At 49.3% G+C, this 23,940-nt stretch overlaps 8 protein-coding genes across 8 annotated transcripts; 6 read left to right on the top strand and 2 right to left on the bottom strand.

Moving 5' to 3' along the window:
• Positions 1 to 167: 167 nt before the first annotated feature.
• J3458_020630 (uncharacterized protein) lies at positions 168 to 428 on the top strand (the record flags this gene model as incomplete). The annotated part of the gene is made up of 1 exon (XM_066122142.1): positions 168 to 428. The coding sequence occupies one exon, from the start codon at positions 168 to 170 to the stop codon at positions 426 to 428; it is 261 nt and encodes an 86-aa protein (XP_065972768.1).
• Positions 429 to 558: 130 nt separating this feature from the next.
• On the top strand, positions 559 to 1,807 carry J3458_020629 (uncharacterized protein). The gene is made up of 2 exons (XM_066122141.1): positions 559 to 1,040; positions 1,112 to 1,807. The coding sequence occupies exons 1-2, from the start codon at positions 702 to 704 to the stop codon at positions 1,625 to 1,627; spliced, it is 855 nt and encodes a 284-aa protein (XP_065972767.1). The 5' UTR covers positions 559 to 701; the 3' UTR covers positions 1,628 to 1,807.
• A 3,320-nt stretch (positions 1,808 to 5,127) lies between these two features.
• Positions 5,128 to 6,096, top strand: J3458_020628 (uncharacterized protein; the record flags this gene model as incomplete). Its single annotated transcript, XM_066122140.1, has 6 exons — positions 5,128 to 5,178; positions 5,239 to 5,451; positions 5,521 to 5,590; positions 5,657 to 5,856; positions 5,929 to 5,961; positions 6,022 to 6,096. 6 exons carry the CDS (start codon positions 5,128 to 5,130, stop codon positions 6,094 to 6,096), a joined length of 642 nt encoding a protein of 213 aa, XP_065972766.1.
• Positions 6,097 to 9,815: 3,719 nt separating this feature from the next.
• Positions 9,816 to 11,642, top strand: SER1_5 (Phosphoserine transaminase). Its single transcript, XM_007816076.2, has 3 exons — positions 9,816 to 10,003; positions 10,122 to 10,917; positions 10,975 to 11,642. The coding sequence occupies exons 1-3, from the start codon at positions 9,889 to 9,891 to the stop codon at positions 11,342 to 11,344; spliced, it is 1,281 nt and encodes a 426-aa protein (XP_007814267.2). The 5' UTR covers positions 9,816 to 9,888; the 3' UTR covers positions 11,345 to 11,642.
• A 471-nt stretch (positions 11,643 to 12,113) lies between these two features.
• J3458_020626 (uncharacterized protein) lies at positions 12,114 to 13,461 on the bottom strand (the record flags this gene model as incomplete). The annotated part of the gene is made up of 4 exons (XM_066122139.1): positions 12,114 to 12,240; positions 12,318 to 13,195; positions 13,262 to 13,388; positions 13,448 to 13,461. The coding sequence occupies 4 exons, from the start codon at positions 13,459 to 13,461 to the stop codon at positions 12,114 to 12,116; spliced, it is 1,146 nt and encodes a 381-aa protein (XP_065972765.1).
• A 98-nt stretch (positions 13,462 to 13,559) lies between these two features.
• Positions 13,560 to 14,079, bottom strand: J3458_020625 (uncharacterized protein; the record flags this gene model as incomplete). Its single annotated transcript, XM_007816077.2, has 2 exons — positions 13,560 to 13,988; positions 14,050 to 14,079. The coding sequence occupies 2 exons, from the start codon at positions 14,077 to 14,079 to the stop codon at positions 13,560 to 13,562; spliced, it is 459 nt and encodes a 152-aa protein (XP_007814268.2).
• A 457-nt stretch (positions 14,080 to 14,536) lies between these two features.
• On the top strand, positions 14,537 to 15,710 carry XYL2_5 (Endo-1,4-beta-xylanase 2; the record flags this gene model as incomplete). Its single annotated transcript, XM_066122138.1, has 4 exons — positions 14,537 to 14,548; positions 14,598 to 14,714; positions 14,779 to 15,183; positions 15,264 to 15,710. The coding sequence occupies 4 exons, from the start codon at positions 14,537 to 14,539 to the stop codon at positions 15,708 to 15,710; spliced, it is 981 nt and encodes a 326-aa protein (XP_065972764.1).
• An 800-nt stretch (positions 15,711 to 16,510) lies between these two features.
• On the top strand, positions 16,511 to 18,319 carry J3458_020623 (uncharacterized protein; the record flags this gene model as incomplete). The annotated part of the gene is made up of 4 exons (XM_066122137.1): positions 16,511 to 16,795; positions 16,854 to 17,562; positions 17,641 to 17,968; positions 18,022 to 18,319. The coding sequence occupies 4 exons, from the start codon at positions 16,511 to 16,513 to the stop codon at positions 18,317 to 18,319; spliced, it is 1,620 nt and encodes a 539-aa protein (XP_065972763.1).
• Between the last annotated feature and the right edge of the window lie 5,621 nt (positions 18,320 to 23,940).

Below are 23,940 nucleotides of genomic sequence, written 5' to 3'. Positions count from 1 at the left end.
ATCATGTACACCGCACAACACAGGATGCTGTTCGCAATTCTCCGCCGTCGCGTCTAGCTGTCGCCTTTCAATGTCTCCTCTTGATCGCATTAGTTGATATCGGCAATACACTCATCAGCAGGCCGATTGAACAAATACAATGGGAAACGTCTTGTCACAATCCCAACATGAGCAGTATATCAAGTGTTGCGGCAACTCCATCGTGCGCCCCAAAGGACTTTTCCGTGCTTCAAAGCTGGAAAGTTGCTTTCGAAACCGTCATGATTGTCCTCACAGCTGCTCCATTTGGCATGGCGGCCGATGCGTGCGGCCGCAAACGAATCCTCCAGCTATCCATTGTGGGCATTACTTCCGCGCAGGCATTTGACATTGTCATCTGTACGGAGAGTCATGAATCCCGACGTGCTCTAACAGTGCAAAGGGGCTGATATTGTCGTTTAGCTCGCTTCCCGGAAACATTTCCCGTCCATCTAATGGCGCTGAAAGGACTTTGGGCCCTGATGGGGGGCGGCCGTACTGTATTTTCAGCCATGATATTCACAATCTTGAGTGACGTGAGCACAGATGCGCAAAGGTACGGCTGACGTCGCTTTAATCTCAAGACTTTGGCTAACATCCTTGGCTGGTCAACCACCTTCTTTTATGTCGCCGCTGCAGCAATATCAAGTGAACTACTGTCTTACCAGCTACTCCTCATTCTCATGTACGCAGGTAACTGGATTTGTATATACGCTGGGCTGGGCTGCATCGTCCTGTCCTTGTTGACCACGCTCTCTTTGCCCGAGACCCGTCCGAGTCCATCAGCCCCTGAGAGCTGTGGCCAACCGCCGCCATATCAGGGACCAATTCGTTCATTTAGGGAGTGCCACAGGCTCATAGACTTCTTCAAATCGACCGTCGTACTAGCCCGTCGTTCTTTCTATGAGAACAAAAAGCTAGGTTTGCTGCTGTTGTTTTGTGTATTCACAACCGCTGGTAGCCACATACCGCTCATGCTGGCCTGGCAATCTTCAGAGCGACCTGACGCCCTAGACTTGGCGGTGAGTTTCAAACTTTGTACAATGTAACTTATACATGTAAAGCCCCCAATTTACCAACACCCTAGGAGCAGATATTTCTGTCGATCATTTGGTCGAATATTCTAAGGGTCGTGCTATTGACGATAATACTGCCCTTGGTCAGTTACTTGCTTGCCCAGAAACTGGGGCTTAATCCGTTGAAAAAGGATGTTTATATCTCGGCTGTGAGCATTGTAGGGCTTGTCGCTGGATCGTTGGGTCTTGTCGTTGCAAAAGCCACCGGGTCAACCCTTGTAATTGCAACCATCTACATCTACGCCCTCGGATGTGGATATGGTCCAGCCATGCATAGCCTTCTAGGCCTGCTATCAGGAGGTTGTCACATTGGCATGTTGTATGCGATTATTGGGGCTATGCAAAGCGTGGGAGTCTTCCTTGGGGGGGTTTTGTTTGGGGGCTCATTTGAAACGGCCCCTTTTCTTTTCACAGTCTTGTTCCTGGTGCTTGTTGCGGGTGCCTTGTTTTTGATACAATTGGAAGACGGCCAGCAGAGGCAGCCAATATGGATTCATCTTGATGATCTTGTGGTACACAATGTGTCACCATGAAGAGTCAAGATTCGCTTTCTTCATTCTTGGTTGGCTTATTAGACGTGAGATTTCCTGGCGTGTGTCATACGAAAGAAATTACGTTCCAAGGGGTTAAGAGGCCTTTGGTTAAGTTTGCGAAGGGGAGGCATCTACCCTTAATTAGGTTGACGTGAATACAATACACTAATAGATGAGCGCATTTTTATTTTAACAAGAACCAATAATCCGCTCACACCGATACGCTTCTGACCATGACAATGTTGCAAGTTCACAAGCTGAGTTTTAACCTGCGGGGGGGTCCAATACCCTCCAGTTGAAGAATCTGCTACGTCTTCGCAATAGGTTTTCGGGCGCTCGCGCGAACCAAGACAGACCTACATCAGCCCGGACGTATTGGTGTCTGATCCTGCTAGCAACCGAAAGGGATTGACATCACAGCTTACAGCACAACGCTCCAGCCAGCGGAGGATCATAGCGACCACTACAATGTCGCGGATACCACCAATAACCGTGTTACGAACGCCATAAGCGTATGTACGTATCAATCAACGTCATGCTGTGGTAGATTGTTCCAGGAACGCGGTGGATTTTCAGGTACAGTGGCGTTTGCGTGGCCACATGACTTGGCTGCTCTGGTCGAAGCCCTTGCCGCAAGAAACCCGGAACTTGAAGCCCGTACCCTCACGCCGGCACAGTTTTATCTTACAACTGTGCTTGCAAATATCATGTTTAGAAACCACGGTGATTATGATTCTTCGCTCCCGGCTATCAGACTCTCCCATCTACCATGGTGTGTTTTCTCCGTCGGGATGAGGATCTGAAATCGGGGGCACTGTACTATTCGACAATAAAGAAGACTTGTGGCGCGGGTTTCTAATTGCGAAGAGGCCAAACCCCGGAATAGTTCAATGTCATGATGTAGAGACGTGAATGGTTAACAAGGGCAGTTGCTTCGCCTCCGCCACCGGCCGACCTTATCAGGTGCGCACATGACGACCATGTCCAACCTATCCCTTTGGCTGTGCTAAGGTGCCAGTCAGGTATCGAATTCTGGTTTTAGCCAATTAAAAACCCTACATTTAAAGATACTTAACCCCGCTAGGAAATAATAAGATGATAGAAGTATTAGCAATGCTGTGAGTTACAAAGAGCTACATCGCACATATTACAGCCGAACCTAGCGTACGGGGCCTTTTTGACGCTAAAAAGGTACCCGTTAGGTATCGCAGAAAAAATGGGGCCGATACCTGACTGGCACCTTAGCACAGCCAAAGGGATGTAGTAACTATGGAGTACCTTTAAAGATGACGTCACCCCTGGTCTGCATGGGTCGTCCGTGGGTGGCCTATTCTGGCCCGTGTCCGAAAGTTCCCCGGATTCTCTTCCGCCATTTGTTTCAGACCTATGTATCCGATGGCCACTGGCACCATCTTATCGGGTGGCCAGTCAGACTAATTGCGTGACCGTTCAACACAGCCCCAGTTTACGCCAGACTTCCAAAGGGGGAACATTAGATCTGTTTGGCCTTTTTGCGCAAGATTGGTGGATCTTCGATATTGTGGCTAGCCAATCTCGGGGGCTTGATCATGAGGCGCTTTGTTCCAAAAGCCCCTTGTTCAAATCAGAAGCTGACATTGGTCTGCCTCATCTATTTGTTGACGTACTTTGAGCGTTAGGAACAGACAACGGCAACAAGCTTGGAGAGGGCAGGAAAGGTGAACCTATCAGCCACTTTCTTTTAAATAAGCTGCAACCACTTGCTAGTTTTTAAATATGCCGTCATTCGACTGCAGCCGCTATGGCCACCATGACCTTTGTTCCTTTGGAGTCGTGGTCTTGTAAAGGTGGCGAAGTGGTCAAGGAATTGTGAGGCACAGGCTAGTCGTGACAAGTCCTTGGCGACAAGCATATGACTCGCTCGCAATCAAATGAATGAGAAATTGGTTGGTCTCGGTATCAAGGCACGATCCAAGGAGTGGTCCGAGGGTGCTGAGCTGTAGCTTCGTTTCCAAATCAGCTGATAAGATTTAACACGCTCGAAATTCCCACTGTAGTAATAATACCCTCACGTTTTGAGATGTGATTCTAGGGAACACAGATCCAAGCCGAGGTACAATTGCCGTGATTCAACACTACACTAATAAACTCTGGCTGAAGAGTATTGTGAAAAGGGGGAATACATTTGCCTTGGGCCAAAATTAGAAGATAAAAGACAAAGCCCGTTGCCAGAGAAAAACGCCATGAAGAAGTCGCCTTCAGATGACTTCCTTTTCTTAGATAGTATTCCAAGATGAAAGAGAAGACATTGTTAGAAAGGATCTACAGAGCCAGACGTTTTCCGTAGGATATCCCACTGTGTGGAAGAAGGCCAAGTAAACTTGCCAAATACGTGACTGAGACACGGATGTTACCCTATGCTTAGTCGCATCACGGCTGCAATAGACTGTCAGAAGTGTATATCCGTCTTATTCATAGTGTTTTACGGTTGCGCCTTATACTCATATGTAGTCATTTAGCACTAGATTCTGCCTAGGAGCGTCGTACCATGTTTCCTATAAGGTTTTGAATCTGTTTTCAATACAGCAAGTTATGAAATTAAGCTGAATATTTTGCTGTTGCTTATTCGAGCAAACCGCTAAGCAAGTAACACTAGAGATTTGCCCATTGCTTCAATTCTGTTCTTAGTCTCAGCTCTCAAGCCCATAATTGTGCAACCACACAACCAGAAATAGACTGCGTGTTGGGCTCGCCACGATGCGCAGCTACTTTGTTTTCCCGAATGAACTTACAAAACCTGGAATGTCCTAGCGTCTCTAGCCGTCTCGCGTCTCCCTATCACATACATATCCCCCTCGTGAAGGCGCAGCCACATTTTGTGACAGAACTGTACTAGAGCAGGAACCCGGCAGTGGCTGCATTGTTCAGCATGAAAAGGACCGATTAGCATTTTCAGGGGCATCTTAATATAGAACACGAACCCGACCACGTGGTTGTAGCGCAACAATGTAAGATTTGTTGATACCCTCCCGCAATCAACTGGAGATATGCGGGGGTGGCAGCTCTCGCCATCCATGAGACCTGGGGAAGACCTGGGGAAGTCCACTTCCAGAAAGCCTCAAAGAAGCAACCCTCGGCAGCGGTGTCTAGCCGTGGAGTAAACTGGAGCGACGACCCACAACTATCAGCCAATTTCTATTGTTCTCGATGGGGCAAGTCATCACGAGGGCGACTACTTGACGCCCTGACCATCTGGGGTATCTATTGTCACAATGGACCTGAGCCCCATGTCATTATTTCCCGATGCGGCATTCAGCCCAGTCTCGATGGCTTCCTACAGACATGTAGTGTAGATGACTTTAGGCAGATAGTTTTGGTTAGAGTCTGGTCAGTCCGGAACCGGCGTGGTTGTGTAGATATAAACTGCAGCCGTCTCCCGTAGTTTCAATGGCATCACAATCACTTTATCAGACACCAACAATCTCCTGTCACGCTTACGTTCAATCCAAAATTCTCACAAGATGAAGTTCTCAGTTACTTCTGTCGTGGCTGCCGTGCTAGCTGTGGTCAACGTAAGCACCCCGATGGGAAGTACGCCCACTTACACCAGAGCTAACAATGTACTACCATAGGGCCTCCCTAGCACGCCCTTACACGAATTAGACGCCTTCAACGTAATCGGCGGCGTCACCTGGACGGGCGAAGTTCTTCCAGGAAAGAATGTTACATTCAGCGGCACCATGCAGGAGGTCCGGGCACAAATATTGGCTGAAAACCCCGACTACTTCAGTGCATATGACAACGAGACGAGCATTGAGCAGGGAACCCACCTTCAGAAGCGATGGGTAAGTTTCCAATCTTGTCCCCTGTCGTTGTTGTTTTCTTCGGGATAATGATTAACCTTATTGCAGCAGCTGAAGCAGCCTCCGGACTGCAACTACGGCCATTTTATGCGAAGAATATACGCCATACAGTTCATCAACCGTACGTTAGATCGACTCTTATAGCCTGCACAAATATATCATCGCTAACTTACCCCTCATCGTGCAGAACTAAACGCCAAAGGCGGCGGTCATGCCATGTGTGGTGCGCCTCCGAGACGAGCACCTGGACTCGGCGGTTGCTCCCGAGTTAGCTGCAACTGGGGATCGCAGATGTGGTTGTGCAATGATAACAATTACCACTTGGAGCTTCCTTGCACGGAGGTTGCTTCTGCTTTGCTTGAGCTGAGCAACGTGTGCTATACTGTCGTAAGTCAACCGGCGCCAAACCAAGAACTCTGCCGCACATTGATGCAGACAAATCCCTAACGTTTAAAATAGCAACCTGGTGGTGATACGCAGACACAAGGCCAGGTGAGTATTTCGTCTCTCATTGTAATATGAACCATGGGGCCATGCTGACACACTTGATAGCTCTTTACCAAGGATAACTGGAATGTCATTATTGATTATTATGGTGACTGTCATTCAAGAGCCACTGTGGGTTGATCGATCTGCTGTGACAGAGGCGAATTGCCATGGATTGTTTTGGGAGGTAAACCAGGTTATGGGTTCACGGCGTCAACTGTATACACGAAATATTATACATTTAGAACTGGCTCTTAAATAGACTGCTGTCAATAACAGAAAGTTTGAGCTGCTCATTTAACACGTAGTTGACTTACTGTCTCGTAAAGAGATGTCACTACTCAAGGCTGTGAAGCCGACCAAGACAAAGTACGTTTTGTATCCCCAATGCCAAAAGTTTCGGCCTTTTGAACATATTATATACGGTCCATAGTGGTCGGCAACATGTACCAACACGGCAAACCGAGAGACTGGGATTGGTTCCCCCAGTCTCTGCTGAGTCTACGCCAACATATTGTTAAATTTCCCTGTTCCCTGTCTCAGGTCAGGCCTTTTGCATGATATATTGACTCATCGGCACGGAAAACACTTTATAACCCCCGAGTAGCCACTTGTGAGTCAGCAAGCCCGCAACAGCCCACAACGCCAAATAACTACTAGTAGTGTCTACCAAGCCAGAGGCCTTGTATAAGAAAATGATGGGTCATTTAGCAACGGCCGGGACGGATGTTACATGGAGCTCAGTATGTTCTTTCACCACATGTTCTGAGGGCTGGGACTCCATGTATATATGACGGGAGTGCGAAATCGCACACGGACCGATGGTCTTCCCGACGGCGAAATGCCAAGGATGGGAAGGCGCTGCGAACTCAGACACTTCCAATCACCATGCTGACGGTTGCGCTCAAGGAAACATAAAGATATTTTTCACCTCCCAGGTGGACCCAAGTACAACGCTGACGTAGCTTTTGGTGTCGATGGCCCAACTGCTCCTCTCTCAATGACTGATGACGGGCACTAAAAACACCTAGGCAGCCCATAAGTGCGTTTTGTTCACTATTTTCTATCGAAACGGAGTCTTTGCGAGCCCAAATAAACCGATATCGTAATAGTACTAACGAGGCTGGAATCCATGTTCCAGCCTTCTGGAGGTGGAGTTCATTCATGAGAATTTCGAGGTTCAAACTGGGCGAAGGCCTATCCGCTACACCGCTGGACTGTATTCGTTGTCGGTTTCTGGGGGGGGGAGGAACTGACTGATGTTGCAATGGAAAGCGGGGGGGAAATGAGGAGGTCGGTACAGTCGGCAAGATTATGCTGGTGAACCATGTAGTTGAACTGAGCGGGGGTTGTCAACACGCAAGTTGTGCATCGATTTGATACAGAGAGAGGGAGATTTTACGCTCTGTGGGACTATTTCGACATTGACGGAATCATATTCACGAATGTGGTATGGCACCAAGTGCTTGAGTGTTCCAAAATCGCCGTACCGACACACAAACGAACAGAAATACGGTTTTAAAGGTTCACAACACCACGCTGTGAGTTTTCCTATGGAATACAACATTGTATTTTTGGCTTGAAATGATGATTACGTCACACGGGTATCCGAGTAAGTCCAATTCAGTACCCTGCCTTGCGCGCTTGCCTACACCTTGTACGGCCAACACCAGTCAACAGCAACGTTGCCCTGAAAATCGGTAGAGTTTGAAAACGCGTGTTCAAATTCATGATAACGACCTAACTACATTTCCCTAATGGCCGGCAGTATTATAAAGAGCAAAGAAACGGCAATCAGCTTCTCGTGTTTTGGTCGGATAGATACTCGAGGCGTCACTATGGGTTGTTTGATGGTTTTCCATATAATACTGTCATCCTACAACCACGTCACGCCAGCCAAGGATATCGAGATGAGGCCATATGCATCCTACACAGAATGAAAGGGAAAATGAACCCCTCAGTGGACAATGCGAACCATGAGATATGGTAGGCTTAATTCGATCGCTAGCAGCTCATGGAGAATATATTCCGCGCAATGGATAACGACCATGGGCTCGAGGGTTGTCTCGTGGCTTCGCGTGGCATGGATGACTTGAAGCACGCCAAAGAAAATTCACCACGCCACATGGCCGCCATCAATTCGAAGGTCGCTGCCCGTCATGAAGCTGCTTGCATCGCTGATAAGGAAAACAGCAGCGCCTCGATACTCGCCGGGCAGACTGAGGTGGTTGAGCATGTTATCCCTGGACCACGATTCTCTGCGCTCCGGAAACCCGCCCAGAAGCGACTGAACCACTTCTGTCGTGATGCATCCCGGAGACATCCCGGAGACAGCGTGTTGACCCGGATGCCATGTTGACCCCATTCCGCGGCAAGGCTGCGGCATAATTGAGGAACAGCTCCTTTGGACGTATTATATGCTTTGAGCGGCAAGCCCGTTAGTCCGAGGGGGTCTGTAATCGTGTCAGGCATGAAACATACGAAGAAGGCATGCCGCGGTTCGCAACGCTGCCACTCATGCTCGCAACAAGACAAATGCTTGCGCGTCGCTTTAGCCGTATCATCTGGCGAGCAGCCGCTTGGGCCGTCATGAAAGTTCCTCTGACATTCACACTCATTATGTTTTCCACTTCGTGCGGCACAAGTTCAAGAGCTGAGGTCTCATTTTTTATGCCAACGGCGGCGATTAACCATCTAGTCGACCGTGGTCATGGGCGATTTTAGACATGACTTTATTGAGATGAGGGACATTTCTGACTTCGGCCTCGTGGTACGTCAGAGCCGGGCTTGGTTTGTCAACGGGTAATGTTTTATCGATGCAATGCACTGCAACGGTTGTGAAAAATACATGAGTAAATTCATGACAGATTTGCAATCGCGCATGGTTACTGCAATGTCGTACCGTTTGCGCCAGCTTCAAGTAAGGCTTCGGCTTGAGCAAGACCAAGACCCCTGGTGCCTCCAGAAACAACGACGACTTTCCCACTCGAATTGAATTCCGGAAGCAACTTCTTCCCTCTTGATTGCACGCAGCCGGCTATCGAGGCGGACCTGAACGGGCTCAGGCGGCGGCTGATCAGGAGCATTGTTCGTTTGGGCACGCACAGTGTGTCAACAAGAAGTGGGTTATTTCGTAACACACCAGACATCTCGAAGAGCTCCTGTACGCGCCATGATACTATCCGTGATTGGTCTTCGGCAGTGGCGTCCAGGGTGCGATGTAGCATCCGAAGTGTTTGAGGCCATTGAGCTAGTCCGGGCCCTGAAGCTCGCTGGAGCACCAGATCAGAGCATTCCGTTTGACCGACTTTCTTTTGCTCTTCGGAATGCTTACTTGATAATATTGCAGTGATGGTGATGGAAGTCGGACAGGCAGCAGCAGCACAGCTCTATTCACCTTTAGCTTTGCAAGTAGGTAAATACTAACCCTACTTGCCTCTATCACCCTGAATACCAACCCTAACCCTCTCAAACGCTTGTGGAGACCGTGTCAGATGCGAAATGCTGCAGCAACGTCCACGGCGCACGCGCCATGCGCCCTGCGCCCTGCGCGTGATTAGGCCAATGACGACATTGAGGCCACCAAGGGACTTTGGCGACTCGAGCAGCCAGCAAGGTTCTGTAGAAGCTGGTACATGTAGGCACGGCGGCATTATTGGCGCATTGACCAGACCAGACAGACGCCTTCAATCTTCAATGTCGTCTGGTGCTGCACAAATGCGCAAATGCGCAAATGCGCCATAAAGTCAAGTGGTTCAGCAGCGCTGCATGCGGTTATTAGTGGGGCTGGCTGCCAATAGCAATCGTCCATCAAGGTGCAGCCCCGCCTTCCATCATTTTACAAAAACCAGTCATCGACAAAATTCTCGAGCCTCAATCGACAAGGAGCCATTGACAGCACGCACATTCATTTCTAGACTCTGCAGAGACGCCATGCCCTCCAGATCAGATATCACCTATTTTGGTGCAGGCCCTGCGCTTCTGCCGACCGACGTCCTTGAGGATGCTGCCAAGGCTCTCCTCAACTACAATGACACTGGCTTGGGTGGTATGGAGCTCCAGAGGTCCTAATTCTCCTTTTCGCACCATCCCAAGAAGCCTCTTGAAATGTCCCTTTTTTCAGCCATCTTGAATAAGTCACACTGACCTCTATTTTCTCCGTATAGTCGCCGAGCACAGTCACCGCTCGCAGCTAGCGACTGACATCATCAATCAGGCTAAAGCCGATCTGGCCTCCTGCCTTGATATTCCAGACGACTATGAGATCCTCTTCATGCAGGGCGGTGGCACGGGCGAATTTTCGGCCACGGCGTACAACTTTGTCGGGGCCTGGGTTGCCCGCAAGCAAAGGGAGATTGTGGGCACTATTGGAGGCGATCCCACCGACCCCAAGTTGGTCCAGCAACTCAAGGAAACCGTGGACAAGCATCTCAAGATCGATTACCTCGTTACCGGCGGCTGGTCACAAAAAGCGTCAGCTGAGGCCGTGCGTCTCTTTGGCTCAGAGCATGTGAATATTGCCGTAGATAGCCGCGAGTCCAACGGCGGCAAGTTTGGAACTATTCCGGATGAGAGCACCTGGAAGCTATCCAAGGATGCTGCCATGGTGTACTACTGCTCAAACGAGACCGTCGAAGGCGTTGAATTCCCTGAATTCCCCAAGTCTCTTGAGCCGGGGCCCGACGGAAAGGGCCCCATTGTTGTCGCTGACATGAGTTCGAATATCCTTACGAAGAAAATTCCCGTCAAGAACTTCTCAGCCATCTTCTTTGGCGCCCAAAAGAACCTCGGAGTAACAGGTGTCACCGTTGTGATTCTTAAGAAGAGCTTCCTACCGCCTATTACACCTCAGCCTTCTGTAGCCCTGATGAGACAACTGGCTTTACCTATTCCGCCCATCGTCTTCCAGTATGAGACTATTGCCAAGAACAATAGCCTTTACAATACGCTTAGTATCTTTGAGTAAGTTATAGTCGATTTGACACTTCCAAACTAACGTGTAACTAATTATGTTTATAGCGTATACGTTGCAGGCCGTGTTCTTAAGAAGCTATTGCAAACGTACCCTAATAAAGTTGAAGGCCAGCAAACTGTATCTGAGAAGAAGGCTGGACTTATCTACAATGCCCTGGAGGCTTTTCCCGAGATCTATAAGATTATTCCCAACAAGGCAGTACGGTCTCGTGTCAATATTTGCTTCAGGGTTACCAAGGGCGACAATGTTGATGCCGCTGAGAAGGCCTTTTTGGAACAGGGTATTGCCCAGGGACTGACGGGGCTCAAAGGGCATCGTAGTCTGGGTGGAATTCGCGCAAGCAACTACAACTCGGTTCCCCTTGAGGGTGCAGAGAAGCTTGCCAAGTTTATTACCGCCTTCGCAACGTCATGAAAGCAACCTATTAGCTAGACTGGCCTAAAGTCGATGCTAGAGGCAGCGTGCTGGTACTGACCTCTAAAATGCTGGGGCAAATATAGAATTTGTTTTGAAGTCAAAAGTAAAACGAGCCAATTTTGTGTGTTCTCACGGCTACCTCTTGTAATTTTATTACAGAGGCATACTTTAAAAGGAATGTTGTCAGGCATGACCAGCCGTATCTGCGTGGTTTATGACTGGAGCCATGTCAAGCGTGACGGCAGTATTTCGTCCTAGAAGGCGGTTTTTGTATCCGTGCTACGGCAGGTTTCGGACAGGGTAAATCAGAAAAAGGTGTTTCTATTAAAACACTTGACTGATACTGAATCTTGAGCTTCTTAGAAAGCCAGGATCTATCCATGATTTCCTTAGCTTCCTTGTTTGCACCATGCTGCCATTCGCCCCCTTCTCATATGCCACATGTAACATCTACTCGCCCAAGCCACTCAGACTCGATGAGTCCCAAAGGATTTTGAAAGAAGAGAGTAGCCATGTTCAGATAGTAAATAAAGGACAAGGGCAAGCGAAAAACCTTGTGAGGGGTTGAAGTGGCCTCCTCCCGCCTATTTGTTGGTCGTATGGATCTTCTCTTAGAATAGGATTAGTTGGGTCGTCAAGTAATGAAAAGCTGAATGAGAGGGCACATTGGCTGAGAAGTGAACCAGCACTTCCGTTGCAATGGCCCCAACACCACTGATAGTCTAGATGTTTATAATTATAGTCTTTGTATGCTGTTGATATCGGCTCAGTCTTTGTGAACAGTGCTGTGTCTAGTCCATCTTCTGAAGGTCTTGCCATAAAAGTAAAACACAATTCCTAATCCGCAAAACAATAATGTCAAGCCCATGTTTAACATGAAGACGGGAATAAATCTGCAGAGTACAGTTAGCGTTCTTTTCATTACTCGTCCACGCTTTCGTGTTTATAGGTGGAAAAGCTGTGAACCTACCCTGACTGTTCGCTCCACGAAGTGACAAATTCGGCCATGCCATATCCCCAGACATTCTTGTTCACCGTTATGGCCACGAATAGCGCTCCTGCTACCGGCTTGTAGCTGTCAACAGCATAGGTGCTAACGATACTCGGAAGGGCTGCCACTTGGATGCCGGTACAAGTATACCCGATCATGACGATTGGCTGCCACGGCCATTTTTGCTGATAGCCTACGGCGGGGATGATGTGCCCCAGCATCATCAGTATGAGATAGGGTATCATGGCGGGCAGACGCATCTCGGGCTCGCGAACTCCGCCATTACGAGCAGTCGCCCTGGCACAAACCCAGTCGCTGAAGGGCCCGGCAGTGAAGAGGCCGATGAAGGTACCAACAAAGAGAGGCAGGTTGGTAAATCCAACCTGCTCCGCGGACCAGTTGTAAGGAGGAGCCGAGAATACTTGCGACTGCGTCAGGTTGATGATGAGCAGGCCGCTGCAGCTCCAGCTGACGGCAAACGAGGCAAACAAGACAATGGGAAACGCGAATAGCCTCCAGGGCATCCAAAGCTCGTTCCAAATCTTTCTCCATGTCACAGGTGCTGTCTGGAAGATTTTCCACTGCCCACGACTCGGCTTGCCGCTTCCGACCAAGGATTGCTCCGGCAGGCTGGGGCCTGTTGGGCTGCGAGTAATGTCCTCGAGTTGAACGTCGGTGGTCTTGTTGTACCAGTCGCCTTTTCTATTGACGGCAATGTTCTTGCTTCTATGCCAGATGGTCTCGGGGAAACCAAAAGCAATCATGATGAGCGACAATACAGTCATTCCCGAGCACAGCCAGAAGAAGCTGGGCCACCCGCTGCGTTGGGCCATTGTGCCGGAAACCACGGGTGCAATCTAGTCAACAACATTGTAAGCACTTTGAGCCCGGATGAAGAACAAAAAAAATCTCTCATATCTCACCATGAGTGAGCCCATGTAGATGACCCAGTACAGGGTATTCCACTTGCCACGGTCGTTTAGGAAGAACAAGTCTGCTGTGACGGTAGGCTGGATAGTCTCGGCTGGACCAGCACCGAAACCGTTGAGGCTAGAGGTCGGTTAGCACGTGGGCAACGGTGTTGTGAGGACCTTTCACCGGCGGTTTACATGATGGAGCCCATGAATGAGCTGTAGCTTGTCGCCTTTGCCCGCCAAATGTATGATATTAAGCAAATAATTTGAGACGAGATCAAGACGACGCGTCGGCCGTTGGAGGTTGTCAAGGGAACCCTACAGACACGGATATTGTTAGGATTATCGGCTGACCTGAAATATCTCTCCGAGACGGTGCTACTTGCCAGAAAAAGTTGCTGAATCCCAGAATCAAGATGATAACACCTGTGAACTTGATGACATCTGCCAACGATCGGTCAAACTCTTCCATGAGGAATGGAAACATTGGTGCCAGGGCCAGCGAGGCAAAGCCTTGCGTAAACGTCAGGGACGAGGTTGCAATAATGGCTGAAGCTTTCCAAAAGGGAGACCAGTTGAGCGGATCGTCGGGCGAGTTGGACGGTTGGGGGACCAATACAAAGTGGCCGGTTCCGGTTGATTGTTGGTCGTCAGCATCTTTTGCTGAACCAGTCATAATCTCCGTGCCCGGGAGAATCTCGACGTTCAAGTCATCTCGACGCCGGCCAAACTCCTCCTGCGCTCTTGTTAGCGAATACAGACACGTCGATGCGAATCACTTGTAGGGGTTCACGCACCTCGGTATGACGAGGCGCGTTTTCCTTCATGGCGTAGATGATTTGAGCAGATGAGTAAAATGTCGAATGTTATTGCACAGCACACAGAGGCAGATGATGAAGTCGGGCCTCAACATTATATGGAAACCCCGTTGTTATCCCCCTTGCCATGTCCCAAACCGGCATCTGTCTTCTCCAGACTCCGCTATTGGCTTCCCCGCATCGAGTCCGTCATCTCATCGGATCAGGGGTCAAGGGATTCTTACTATTTTCGGAAACCGGATTGGTCGAGTTCCGATCTTGGGAACCTGGGCGCATAAAGGCGCCGTGGGGACGCGCGATACATCCAAGTTCAAGGCAATCCCACTTGTTGCCCGACGTTGGCGTTGCATTCTCGGCCATTTAAACCAGCCCACACACTTGGGCTTCGGCGAGTTGTCGATGGCTTTTATTCAGGTACCCTTTGAGCGGCGCCATTGATCCAGACCTCGAGCACCACACTTCAAGAATGACACGTCCTGTACGTATGCGCCCTGTCTTTGCCGTGCTGGGCTTACTGATGCCAACAGTCCTGTGTCCTGTACGGGCCTGGCAAAGTCCGCTTCGAAGACCGCCCGCTTCCCGTCATTGATGATGCTCACCATGTGCTAGTCCGCATTGCCTACGTGGGCGTTTGTGGAACTGACGTATGTGGGCTTCCGTGCAAGCAAGCAGTGGCATGGCATCTCATTGACAGAAGCTAAACTCTAGGTGCGTTTCTGGACGCATGGAGGCATGATACGAACAGTGTCTGAAGAGCGGCCGCTGGTCATGGGCCATGAGGCCTCTGGAGTTGTTCATGCCGTAGGCGCAGCAGTCAATCGTGTCCAACCCGGCGACCAGGTTGTCATTGAGCCCGGATTCCCATGCTACAAGTGCAAGTTGTGTCTGCATGGCAGATATAATCTGTGCCCAAGAATCAAGTTTGCCGCCGACCCGCCGCAAGACGGGACTCTGTCCTATCTTTACCGGGTGACCGAACAGTTTGTCTTCTCGATTCCGAGCTTTCTGAGTCTACAAGAGGCTGTTCTGGTCGAGCCCCTGAGCGTCGTAGTACACGGCGCCCGTCTTGCCCCCTTGGAACCCGCGTGCAGTGTATTAGTTCAGGGACCTGGAGTATTGGCCTCCTCGCAGCGGCAACCGCGCATGCCTTTGGGGCACGGCCAATCTTCATTGCTGATATTAATCAACAAAAGCTTGACTTTGCCAAGGGCTTCGTACAGTGTTCAACATTTACTCCGGACTTTGCGTGTACACCCAAGATGAACGCAGCAAAGTTCAAAACAGAGATGAAGCAAACTGATGGGGTGGACATTGTGTTTGAGTGCACCGGCTCTGAGTCGGCCGTCCAAACAGGGCTTCACACTTTAGCAACGGGTGGTACCTTTGTGCAAATAGGCATTGGCAAGTCAGAACAGGTACTGCCACTTACTCTGATGTGCGAAAAGGAAGTTGATTTTCGGAACTCATTCCGCTATGGACCTGGGGACTTTGACCTTGCCATCAAATTGCTCGAGACACGGAAGTTTTCTGTCAAATCATTCATCAGTAACATTTTTCCCTTTGAGAAGGCTGTTGAGGCCTGGGAAAAGACACGGCAGGGTGAGAGAGTCAAGAATCTAATTCAAGTTGCCGAGGACTAGCGCTCCTGAGTAGATAAAGCATGTACGGTAGGGGCGGTTATTGTTTCAATGTTATAGTACGATTTCTCATTATAGACTACTGTCAAGATTTAGAAGTGTAGAAATATAAACTGGATGCTGGGGATATTCGCCCAAGGGTTGCTATTGCCACATCTGTTTGCTTCATGACCCAATGGCCACACTCGATGGCCATCGCGACAATATATAACTTGCATACTACAAATGAACACAATGTACAATCTTCGGTAGTCCAAGATTGAAAGTAGAAACATATTGTACCACCACAATTATACAGCCTCTAGGTCAAACCTCCTCCAACCCGCACACTAGTCACACGGCAATACTCCAAAATTCAGAGACCCCAGACCGGCCGAACCAATCGCGCTTCGGTGGGAAGGACAATGTGGGATGAGACCATGCAAGGTCTCATCCCACCTCTGCCGCGACGCCAAATCGGAATCCATGATCGGATTCTGCCTGCTTAGATTAGACTTTTTCATCCGATATCCTTCGTGTTGAGATGGTACAGTGCCATCGGCAGGCATCCGAGGCGCTACGCCCATCCGATTACATGCGAAGGAAGCTTCGCTTTGGATCTGTGTCTTCGAAACCCTCTCTCCACTTGGTCATGGACTCGAGGGCCCCCAGTCGTGATTCCCCAGGAGTGTTACATCAAGCTGTGGCGATATATTGTAGTTGGAGGGGACACTACAGCCGGGCGCACCATCGCCAAGTCCTGTTCGTTTCAACCTGAAAATAAAACTGTCTTTGCGATTCAGCTCTCCCTTGGTTTCAAGCAGATGACTTCACTCACCAACGGCACCCAACGCCACCCTGGCAGTGACGGATCCCCCAATGGGACATCCCCAACTTCCAAATGTATTCCCATTAACGACCAACCGGCATTCACACCTAAGCGGCTCAGAGTCGTTTGCTCCGGTGCTGGGTATAGTGGTTTGATGTTTGCGTACAAATACAAGTACGAGACACCATCAGACGGCTTCATTGATCTGATAATCTATGAGAAGAATGATGATGTAGGGGGAACCTGGTTGGAAAACCGATACCCCGGCGTAGCTTGCGACGTGAGTTGGATCCAATCATATCTTGTCATGAAAAGTACAGCCCGTAACACGAGTAAAGGTCCCTGCTCATATTTATACGTTTTTCTTTGGGCCAAATCCTGATTGGACCTCGTTCTACGCGAGTGGTCCGGAAATCTGGCAGTATATCAAGAAGACAACGGACAAGTACAACCTGGATGAAAAGGTGCAATTCAATTCTACCGTCGCTTCTACCGTATGGGACGATGACAAGGGAAAATGGCTGCTCAAAATTCAAAGAGGCGACCAGACAATCGAGGACCAAGCAGACATCAATGGCTCTGGCCTCTTGAACAGATGGAAATGGCCGGCTATAGAGGACCTGCACTCTTTCAAGGGGAAGCTCCTCCACAGTGCTTCATGGGACACGTCGTTTGACTGGACGGGAAAGCGTGTTGGCATCATAGGGAACGGCTCTTCCGGAATCCAAACACTACCCCAAATGCAGCCTGGTGCGGGACAGATTGTCCATTACATCAGATCACCGACTTGGATATCCAACCCGTTTTCCGCTGATTTGACGCCAGAAGGAAAGAATTTCAATTATTCAAAAGAGGAAAGGGCACGGTTTCGTGAAAACCCCGAAGGGATTCTGCATCTGAGGAAAACGATTGCACACCACTTTAACCAGTCGTTTTATGCAAACATAATTGGGAATCCTCAAGGAAGGGCTGCCAGCAAAGATTTTGAGGACATGATGAAACGGAGACTCAACAACGACCCCAAGTTGTGCGAAAAGCTGATACCTAGTTGGAAAGTAGGATGCAGACGACTCACGCCTGGGGAAGGGTATCTAGAATCTCTGCAATAATCCAATGTCACATTAGAATTTTCAGCCATATCCAAGGTCACGGTAACAACAATCCAGACACGAGGCGGGTTCGAGGAATTGGACGCCATTGTCTGCGCGACGGGCTTTGATGTCGGCTTCGTGCCACACTGGGAGGTCATCGGCAAGAACGGCGTGAATCTGGCAGAGCAGTGGAAAGATGAGCCAACGGCATATGGCAGTGTTTGTTCGCCCAACATGCCCAATTATTTCATCTTCAACGGACCCAATGCGGCCGTTGGCCACGGCAGCTTGTTGTCCGTCATGGAGTGGACGGCGGAATACATTCTGCGATGGTGCAGGAAGATTGCTACCAACAACATCAAGTATGTCCAAGATGCCGAGGACTCATCAAGCTCTTGTACTAACCACTTCATAGGTCGGCGACGGTTGACCCTATTGCCACTGAGGAGTACAATGAATATACCCAAGCGTGGTTAAAGAGAACGGTTTGGACCAGCGGATGTCGATCGTGGTTCGAGAACAATCGCCAGGAGGGCAATGTGACTGCCATGTATGCGGGGATTATTCTGCATTACAAGGAGTTTCTGGAAAGCTTCCGCACAGAAGACTTTAATATTGACTATCATGGTCCAAATAGATTTGCATTTCTGGGCAATGGCTTGACGGCACGAGAACAGGCGGGAGGAGATTTGGCCCTTTACGTATATAAATGAGGACGGTCAGATGGATTCTTGTTGATGAGACAGAAATGAGGGGAATCACGCGTTCAGGCACAGCAAGAGAGCTGTTAGGCCGCCGGATTATACACCAAATCTAACCTTCTGCGCGTAACTAGTAATCCATTCAGTATTAGCCGGGCAATCCTTGCTCATTTCTAAAACACTCATCCCTGTAAACTCAATCCAAGCTAGTAGCCCATAGAGGCAAGTCACAAAGTCATCAGGGCTGGGAGTGGCAACCGGTCGTTGGCCTTTCAGAGACCTTTTTGCCAACGCTGGCCAAAAGCCGTCGAGGAAACTGCCACGACAACGATACGCAATATCACAGTCAAGACAGACATCCAATTTATTCACTTGCTAATTCTGGAATATCCGATTTCGCCAGATTCTAGGCCTCAAAAGCCACTTGAGATAGCGTTAAATGAGTATCTAGGAGGTTTTATACAGCACTAGCTTTATTTTTCACGTCCAACAACCCCTCTCATATAGCGGTTAGCAGTCGTGCAGAGATTAGGCCGTAACCTCTCAAGCCTTTGTATTACTTCTGGAAACCGGAACCGAGTGTTACTTACACATCGCCATCTTTCAATTTGGATATATCTTCTCTTTCTATGTAAGAATGTACAAGTCCCTGAGCCACCCTCTATTTTCACAACCAAGTTGTCAGTACATATTTTATATCTTCATTGACGTAGGCTGCCAGGCTGTGGAGTTCCGACTGGTTATCTTGTTGCTGGCAAGTACTACGTACAGATTCCCCCCCATGGCCTAAATATAGCCATGTCACGCCATTTAAAGTTGGATGTCAGCCTGTGAATCGCCTTCTTGACCACTCTTGATTGAATGTCCTAGAAATGTCGCTCCTGAAAGGATCCCGGCACTACGCCCTTTGAGGCTATTATCACAGTTGCCGTGGACTTTTGCACAAAATGACATTCTTATTTCTGTGCTATAACTTGTTCAGCTCAGCAAAATGCCTCAACACTTACTGTTATTCAGGTGGCCACGGTCTGCCTACATCTAATTTAAGATTTAAGTAAGCGGCGTGAAAATTCTCCACCCCATTATTTAGGCATATGCCTTTCGGCAAGCTTCAGTATTCTATGCAAAGCGACAAGTGTTTACTTGCTGGTGATGTTGGGCCAGACTTGAAGGCCACTGTATCAGTAGCCCAGACCACCCCGCCTCGTCGGGAAGTATCTAATACCCGTGATACAAGTTGAACAATGCCGTATGGTAAAGCGTAGACTAGTCAGCTTTCAATCATTGGATGGTTCGTGCACGCCGAAAATTGTAGGGGCCAGAAGCTACCAACACCACTGTAATCGGATGACGATCCTAGAGAGAAGATCTTCAATCAAAACTTTGGTTTAGTATTAAGAAGTGGCCAAAGAAGAAGACAAACTTGCACTTCTTCTATTACACATGTCAACTACGGTTTTAATTGATCGAAAAGTATGCAAATCATGATGCCTCAATGCTTCCCTGTGGTTAACGGAGGCCTCTTCATGAGATTCGATGCCGTCGTTACTTGGTAAACTTGACTGAAATAAACCTCGCAAAACATGCGAACGGTTGGCTACTAGGGTTGATGCTAGGGTAGCAAGTTCGAGATTATCCTTTGAGAAGAAATGCAGTGCTAATCACCACTGACAGTTTGTCTCAAGGTGTAATGTAAAGCTTCACGGGGATCTGCTGATACGCCGACGCTGCACATGGAGTTTTCAGAGCCAGACGTCGGTCGTAGGAGTCAATTCTAGCCAGTGAATTGCAGAAGCAATCTTACCAGGCTCAAACACCTCGGTGTGATGAAGACGCGGTGTTCCAGGTGATCCATGGTAAAGTGAAACCAACCCGACAGGATTCGGGGCTGACGTGAATATTAGAAGTGGAACGGCACCCTAGACAAAGTACTTCGTATGACATAGTATCATGAATATGAGTCTATTATTGTCGACGAATCACCGAGATTTTCAGTCCCTAGCATTGAGAGTCTGGCATTCAAGCCTAAGATGCGACAGGCATCATGAAGTTATCGAGACTTCCCTGCAACAGTGTGATATGAGTAAGACAACCAGTGCGCGCCGCGGTCACGCAGTGCAAAGGAAAAAGAAATTCTACCTCATCAAACAGATCCGCCTTTGTGATTTGTGACCATAAATGAGGCGTTGGGTTCTCAAGTCCTTCACAGGTCAGGCTCGAAGCTGTGTCCTACGTGACAACTCAATTTGATGATTGTCCCAATCTAAGCCGCCTTGATTGCCATGTCGACGGCCGCCCCATCTACATTCCGAGCTGAAACGTCATCCAGAAATGTATGGCAGCAGACCGTTGCCTTCACGTCTCAGCCTGTCAGTCTTTGTCTAGTCGCATTGTGATATTACGTTTCTTCACTCACGCCCCCAAGGAACTGACGCCCGCATATTAGCCATAGCTGGGACGTTTGTCTTTGAATAGGTGTGATGTAAGCCGCTTACCAAAACTGGCTTCGGAATGATATCGCCTCCGGCTGATACGAAATATATTGCTGTACGCAGACACTGCATTCTCCATGAGAATTCTTTCTCGAGATTCAGACTCAGACCGTGCTTCATTTTTGCAAGAATGCGGCGGTTACCGTCATCAATGCTCCATCTTGGCTAGTCTCTTGTTGCTGGGCTCCCGCATCGCCGAAGGGCTTCCTCATATATATAACTAGCCAATCTCCCGTTTTATTGCACTCTTTGTCACCAACTACTGGCTTACTCGCAAAGTATGTGTTCAATTCCGGTCTAGTTATTGTTATTTGATCATCAGTTATATCGACGTCCGTTTCGGGCAGCTGCACAAGTCTTGTTTACAGAATCGTCATTCCGAGACCTCTAGACATGGAAGTGTCTGCGTCAGATATTTCACCCGTACACGAGGCTGCTGGAATCTGCACAGCCCTGTGTCAGGCTGACCAGCAATATGCACCACGCTCGCATACAAAGCCGCGACCTGCAATTCAATAGCGAGGGCCGTGTAATGACAGAGTGGCCAAGAAGATCCAGGCACAGCTTGAACGCGGCACGGGATAAGGCAGACGACACGTTCCTCTATTCCAACCAAGAATATCGCAGGGTCCTGGTCTTTTGGCTGCTTCAGCTAGCTACCCAACTCACGACTACTCTGTGCCTCGGAATTGCCATCTACTTGGCCAAAATCCCGATCTTCTCCGATGTCTCCAGCACTTTTCCCCCTGCAGAGGAAGAATCCGCTTATTTATAGCAGATACCTGGTCGTCTATGGCACTCAGCGCGACTGTTGATGCCATCGCCGTGTTGGCTACGTTCAACGTCCCCGTCATCCGGCGCTTTCATTACGCCGTGTCCCAGCGCATCAGGATTTTGGCGTCGAATCTATCATTTATTTTATTCTCATCAAACGGAAGGCGAGTTTCGTCGCTTAAAATCCAATAGAGTCGGTGGCCATTGCTTGCGCGCCGTACGCGCTCTCCTGCTTCGTTCTAGACAGCTTCGAGAAGAATGTACATGCCAGTGATGCAGATTGCTGCTGGCGAGGTTTTTCACAGTATAGTCAAATATTCTTCCGAGCTCATTCCACTTGGGGCCGTGCGTTGGTTCACTCGGTGGTAATTGCTGTGGTTGGGCTGTTCCTGACCGTATTCATACCTGCTCCGTAGTCGTCAGTTATTCCAGTCGTTCAAGTCCTTTTTGAGGTATGCCAAGTGAGTACCACCATAGTTTGCTGTACAAAGTGCAAGCTACTAAGCCCGAGGATAGGCCGTACATCTATCGACGTTGAATTTAAAGAAGACGCCGCAGTATATCCTCCTGAGCTCCCCTCCCATTCTTTGCAAACATCTGCGTGCTTTAGGGGTGGCGCCGCTTCTTTCTTCGCCACGAATATCTATCCAGGCTTGGTCTTTTTTAGCCCTGTTTCTGGCGGGACGCGTAATACTTGACATGCACTTGAGAACCGTACTGAATCGCGCCATGGGCTGCATTGGACCAGGGTGCAAGGACTTCCTTCTACACGCCAAGTGTCGTGTGTTTGCGCCGCAATGTTGCTGTTGGAAAGCCCGGGGCTGAAGGTTGTCACGTATATCAAGCTTATTATGATTCCTGCGATATTCAGCGCAGCAAGTGTTGGGGTCGCTTCGCTTGCCGCTCACGGCATTGCTGTTAGGGTCTCTACTCACGGATAGAGTACTTGTCATTTCCGCTGCCTTGATTGATTTTTGAGCAAGACAGCATTTTAAGAACTGGTCTACTACATGTGACACGAGATTAAGATGTCCTCGGTTGCAGGAGCAAACTTGACCTTGGCCATGACTTTCCGTCCCCTGCGCATTCGAAGTGAGGACAACATTGTAGATATATCACGCATGAAGGGTGTAACGGCAGCTGTCGTACAAAGTATTTTCTTTTCGAAGACCTAGTTGTAGAGTCTTGAGGCAGCCAGTGAAAGGGCGCCAAGCTGGATAGCTGTCTCCAGTGCAAAACTAACAGTCAATCCATGGCGGTGGGTACAAATATGGGCGATGTTGGTCTCCAGAATAGCTTCAGGGCCGTCCTAGTCACGTGGAACACAAAACCTTCTTGTCAAGCCGGAACTTGACATTGATGTTGCAGTAGTACACTGCATAAAGTACCGTCTCTCTAGAGGCATACTCAAGGATCGCCTCCAAGAATGCCGTCTACGCCAAATTGTCGTGTCGGGTTGTTGTAAGACTCCGACAGGAGCAAGTATGCCGCGGCTGCGGATCAAGGGATATTCACATGGCATCAGATGCTGTACGGTATCGCTAGTCTAGGACTATCCTCCCTGGTCCATCGTTGGCAGTCGACTGCTCCGCTCACTAACCTCAGGAATGTTGGCTCAGAACAAGGCCTGGCTCTTTACGGTTCAATAGTCCAAAGGCATTGGCCTCGACTCTTGGCTCAGACCAGTGCTGGAGCGGAGTTGAGTCTCGGGTAACTTCTGGTGCTCGCAGCATCCCCTGGCGGACATTTGACTTGATTCGGATGGTGAAGCTGGGCCAGGGTCGCAACCGCTGGAGTTTCGGACACTGGCTATAACTTGACCAGCTACGTGTCCCAACGAAAGCAAAGACGCGGACCTTGGCATCAGTTCACCCCGCACCCCGCAACGATCTCCTAATGCAACCTTCCCCAGGATGGGTTGGGTAGAAACACAAAGGATGTGTGGGGAAACAAGCACTTGCAGAGTCTCAGACCCTGAGTTCTCGGCTCAACTTGCTGTCATCCGTGGCTTCGTGAGAAGGTCAAAGCGGGGGTGCCTGTTGATCCCGCGCGTAACCATTCTTGACACCGTTTGGGCCATTCTTCGACTACTAACTAGCACAAAATCTCAAGACCCGAGTTTGAGTTTGATCTTGCCACTAGCAATCCCGTGCTGTCCACGTGGTCGTAGGACGGCTTTGACGATTCTCCCCACCACCAACTCTGCGGATCGACATCGAACCCCAAGCCACCAATTTCCCTTGCGGGTGAGCGTGATACACTAGCTAGTTCTGGCCAACACTGAGAGATGCGGAATGGCAGTCGAGGGGATAGTGATGCCAAGTCTCGGAGCCATGTTGAAGCCCTTTACCGTTTCCCACCCCACGG

The sequence above is a fragment of the Metarhizium acridum genome (assembly GCF_019434415.1).
Source record: "Metarhizium acridum strain ARSEF 324 chromosome Unknown scaffold_574, whole genome shotgun sequence".
NCBI lineage: Eukaryota > Fungi > Ascomycota > Sordariomycetes > Hypocreales > Clavicipitaceae > Metarhizium > Metarhizium acridum.
Note: the sequence above shows the minus strand (reverse complement) of the source record. Positions and strands in the feature narration are given on the sequence as shown.

Excerpts from the sequence above, each read along its gene's own strand:
- J3458_020629 (XM_066122141.1), top strand. The coding sequence starts at position 702 with ATGTACGCAGGTAACTGGATTTGTATATACGCTGGGCTGGGCTGCATC. Across the intron at positions 1,041-1,111 it reads CTGACGCCCTAGACTTGGCG|ATATTTCTGTCGATCATTTG; the intron begins GTGAGTTTCAAA and ends CCCTAGGAGCAG.
- SER1_5 (XM_007816076.2), top strand. The coding sequence starts at position 9,889 with ATGCCCTCCAGATCAGATATCACCTATTTTGGTGCAGGCCCTGCGCTT. Across the intron at positions 10,004-10,121 it reads CAATGACACTGGCTTGGGTG|TCGCCGAGCACAGTCACCGC; the intron begins GTATGGAGCTCC and ends TTCTCCGTATAG. Across the intron at positions 10,918-10,974 it reads AATACGCTTAGTATCTTTGA|CGTATACGTTGCAGGCCGTG; the intron begins GTAAGTTATAGT and ends TTATGTTTATAG.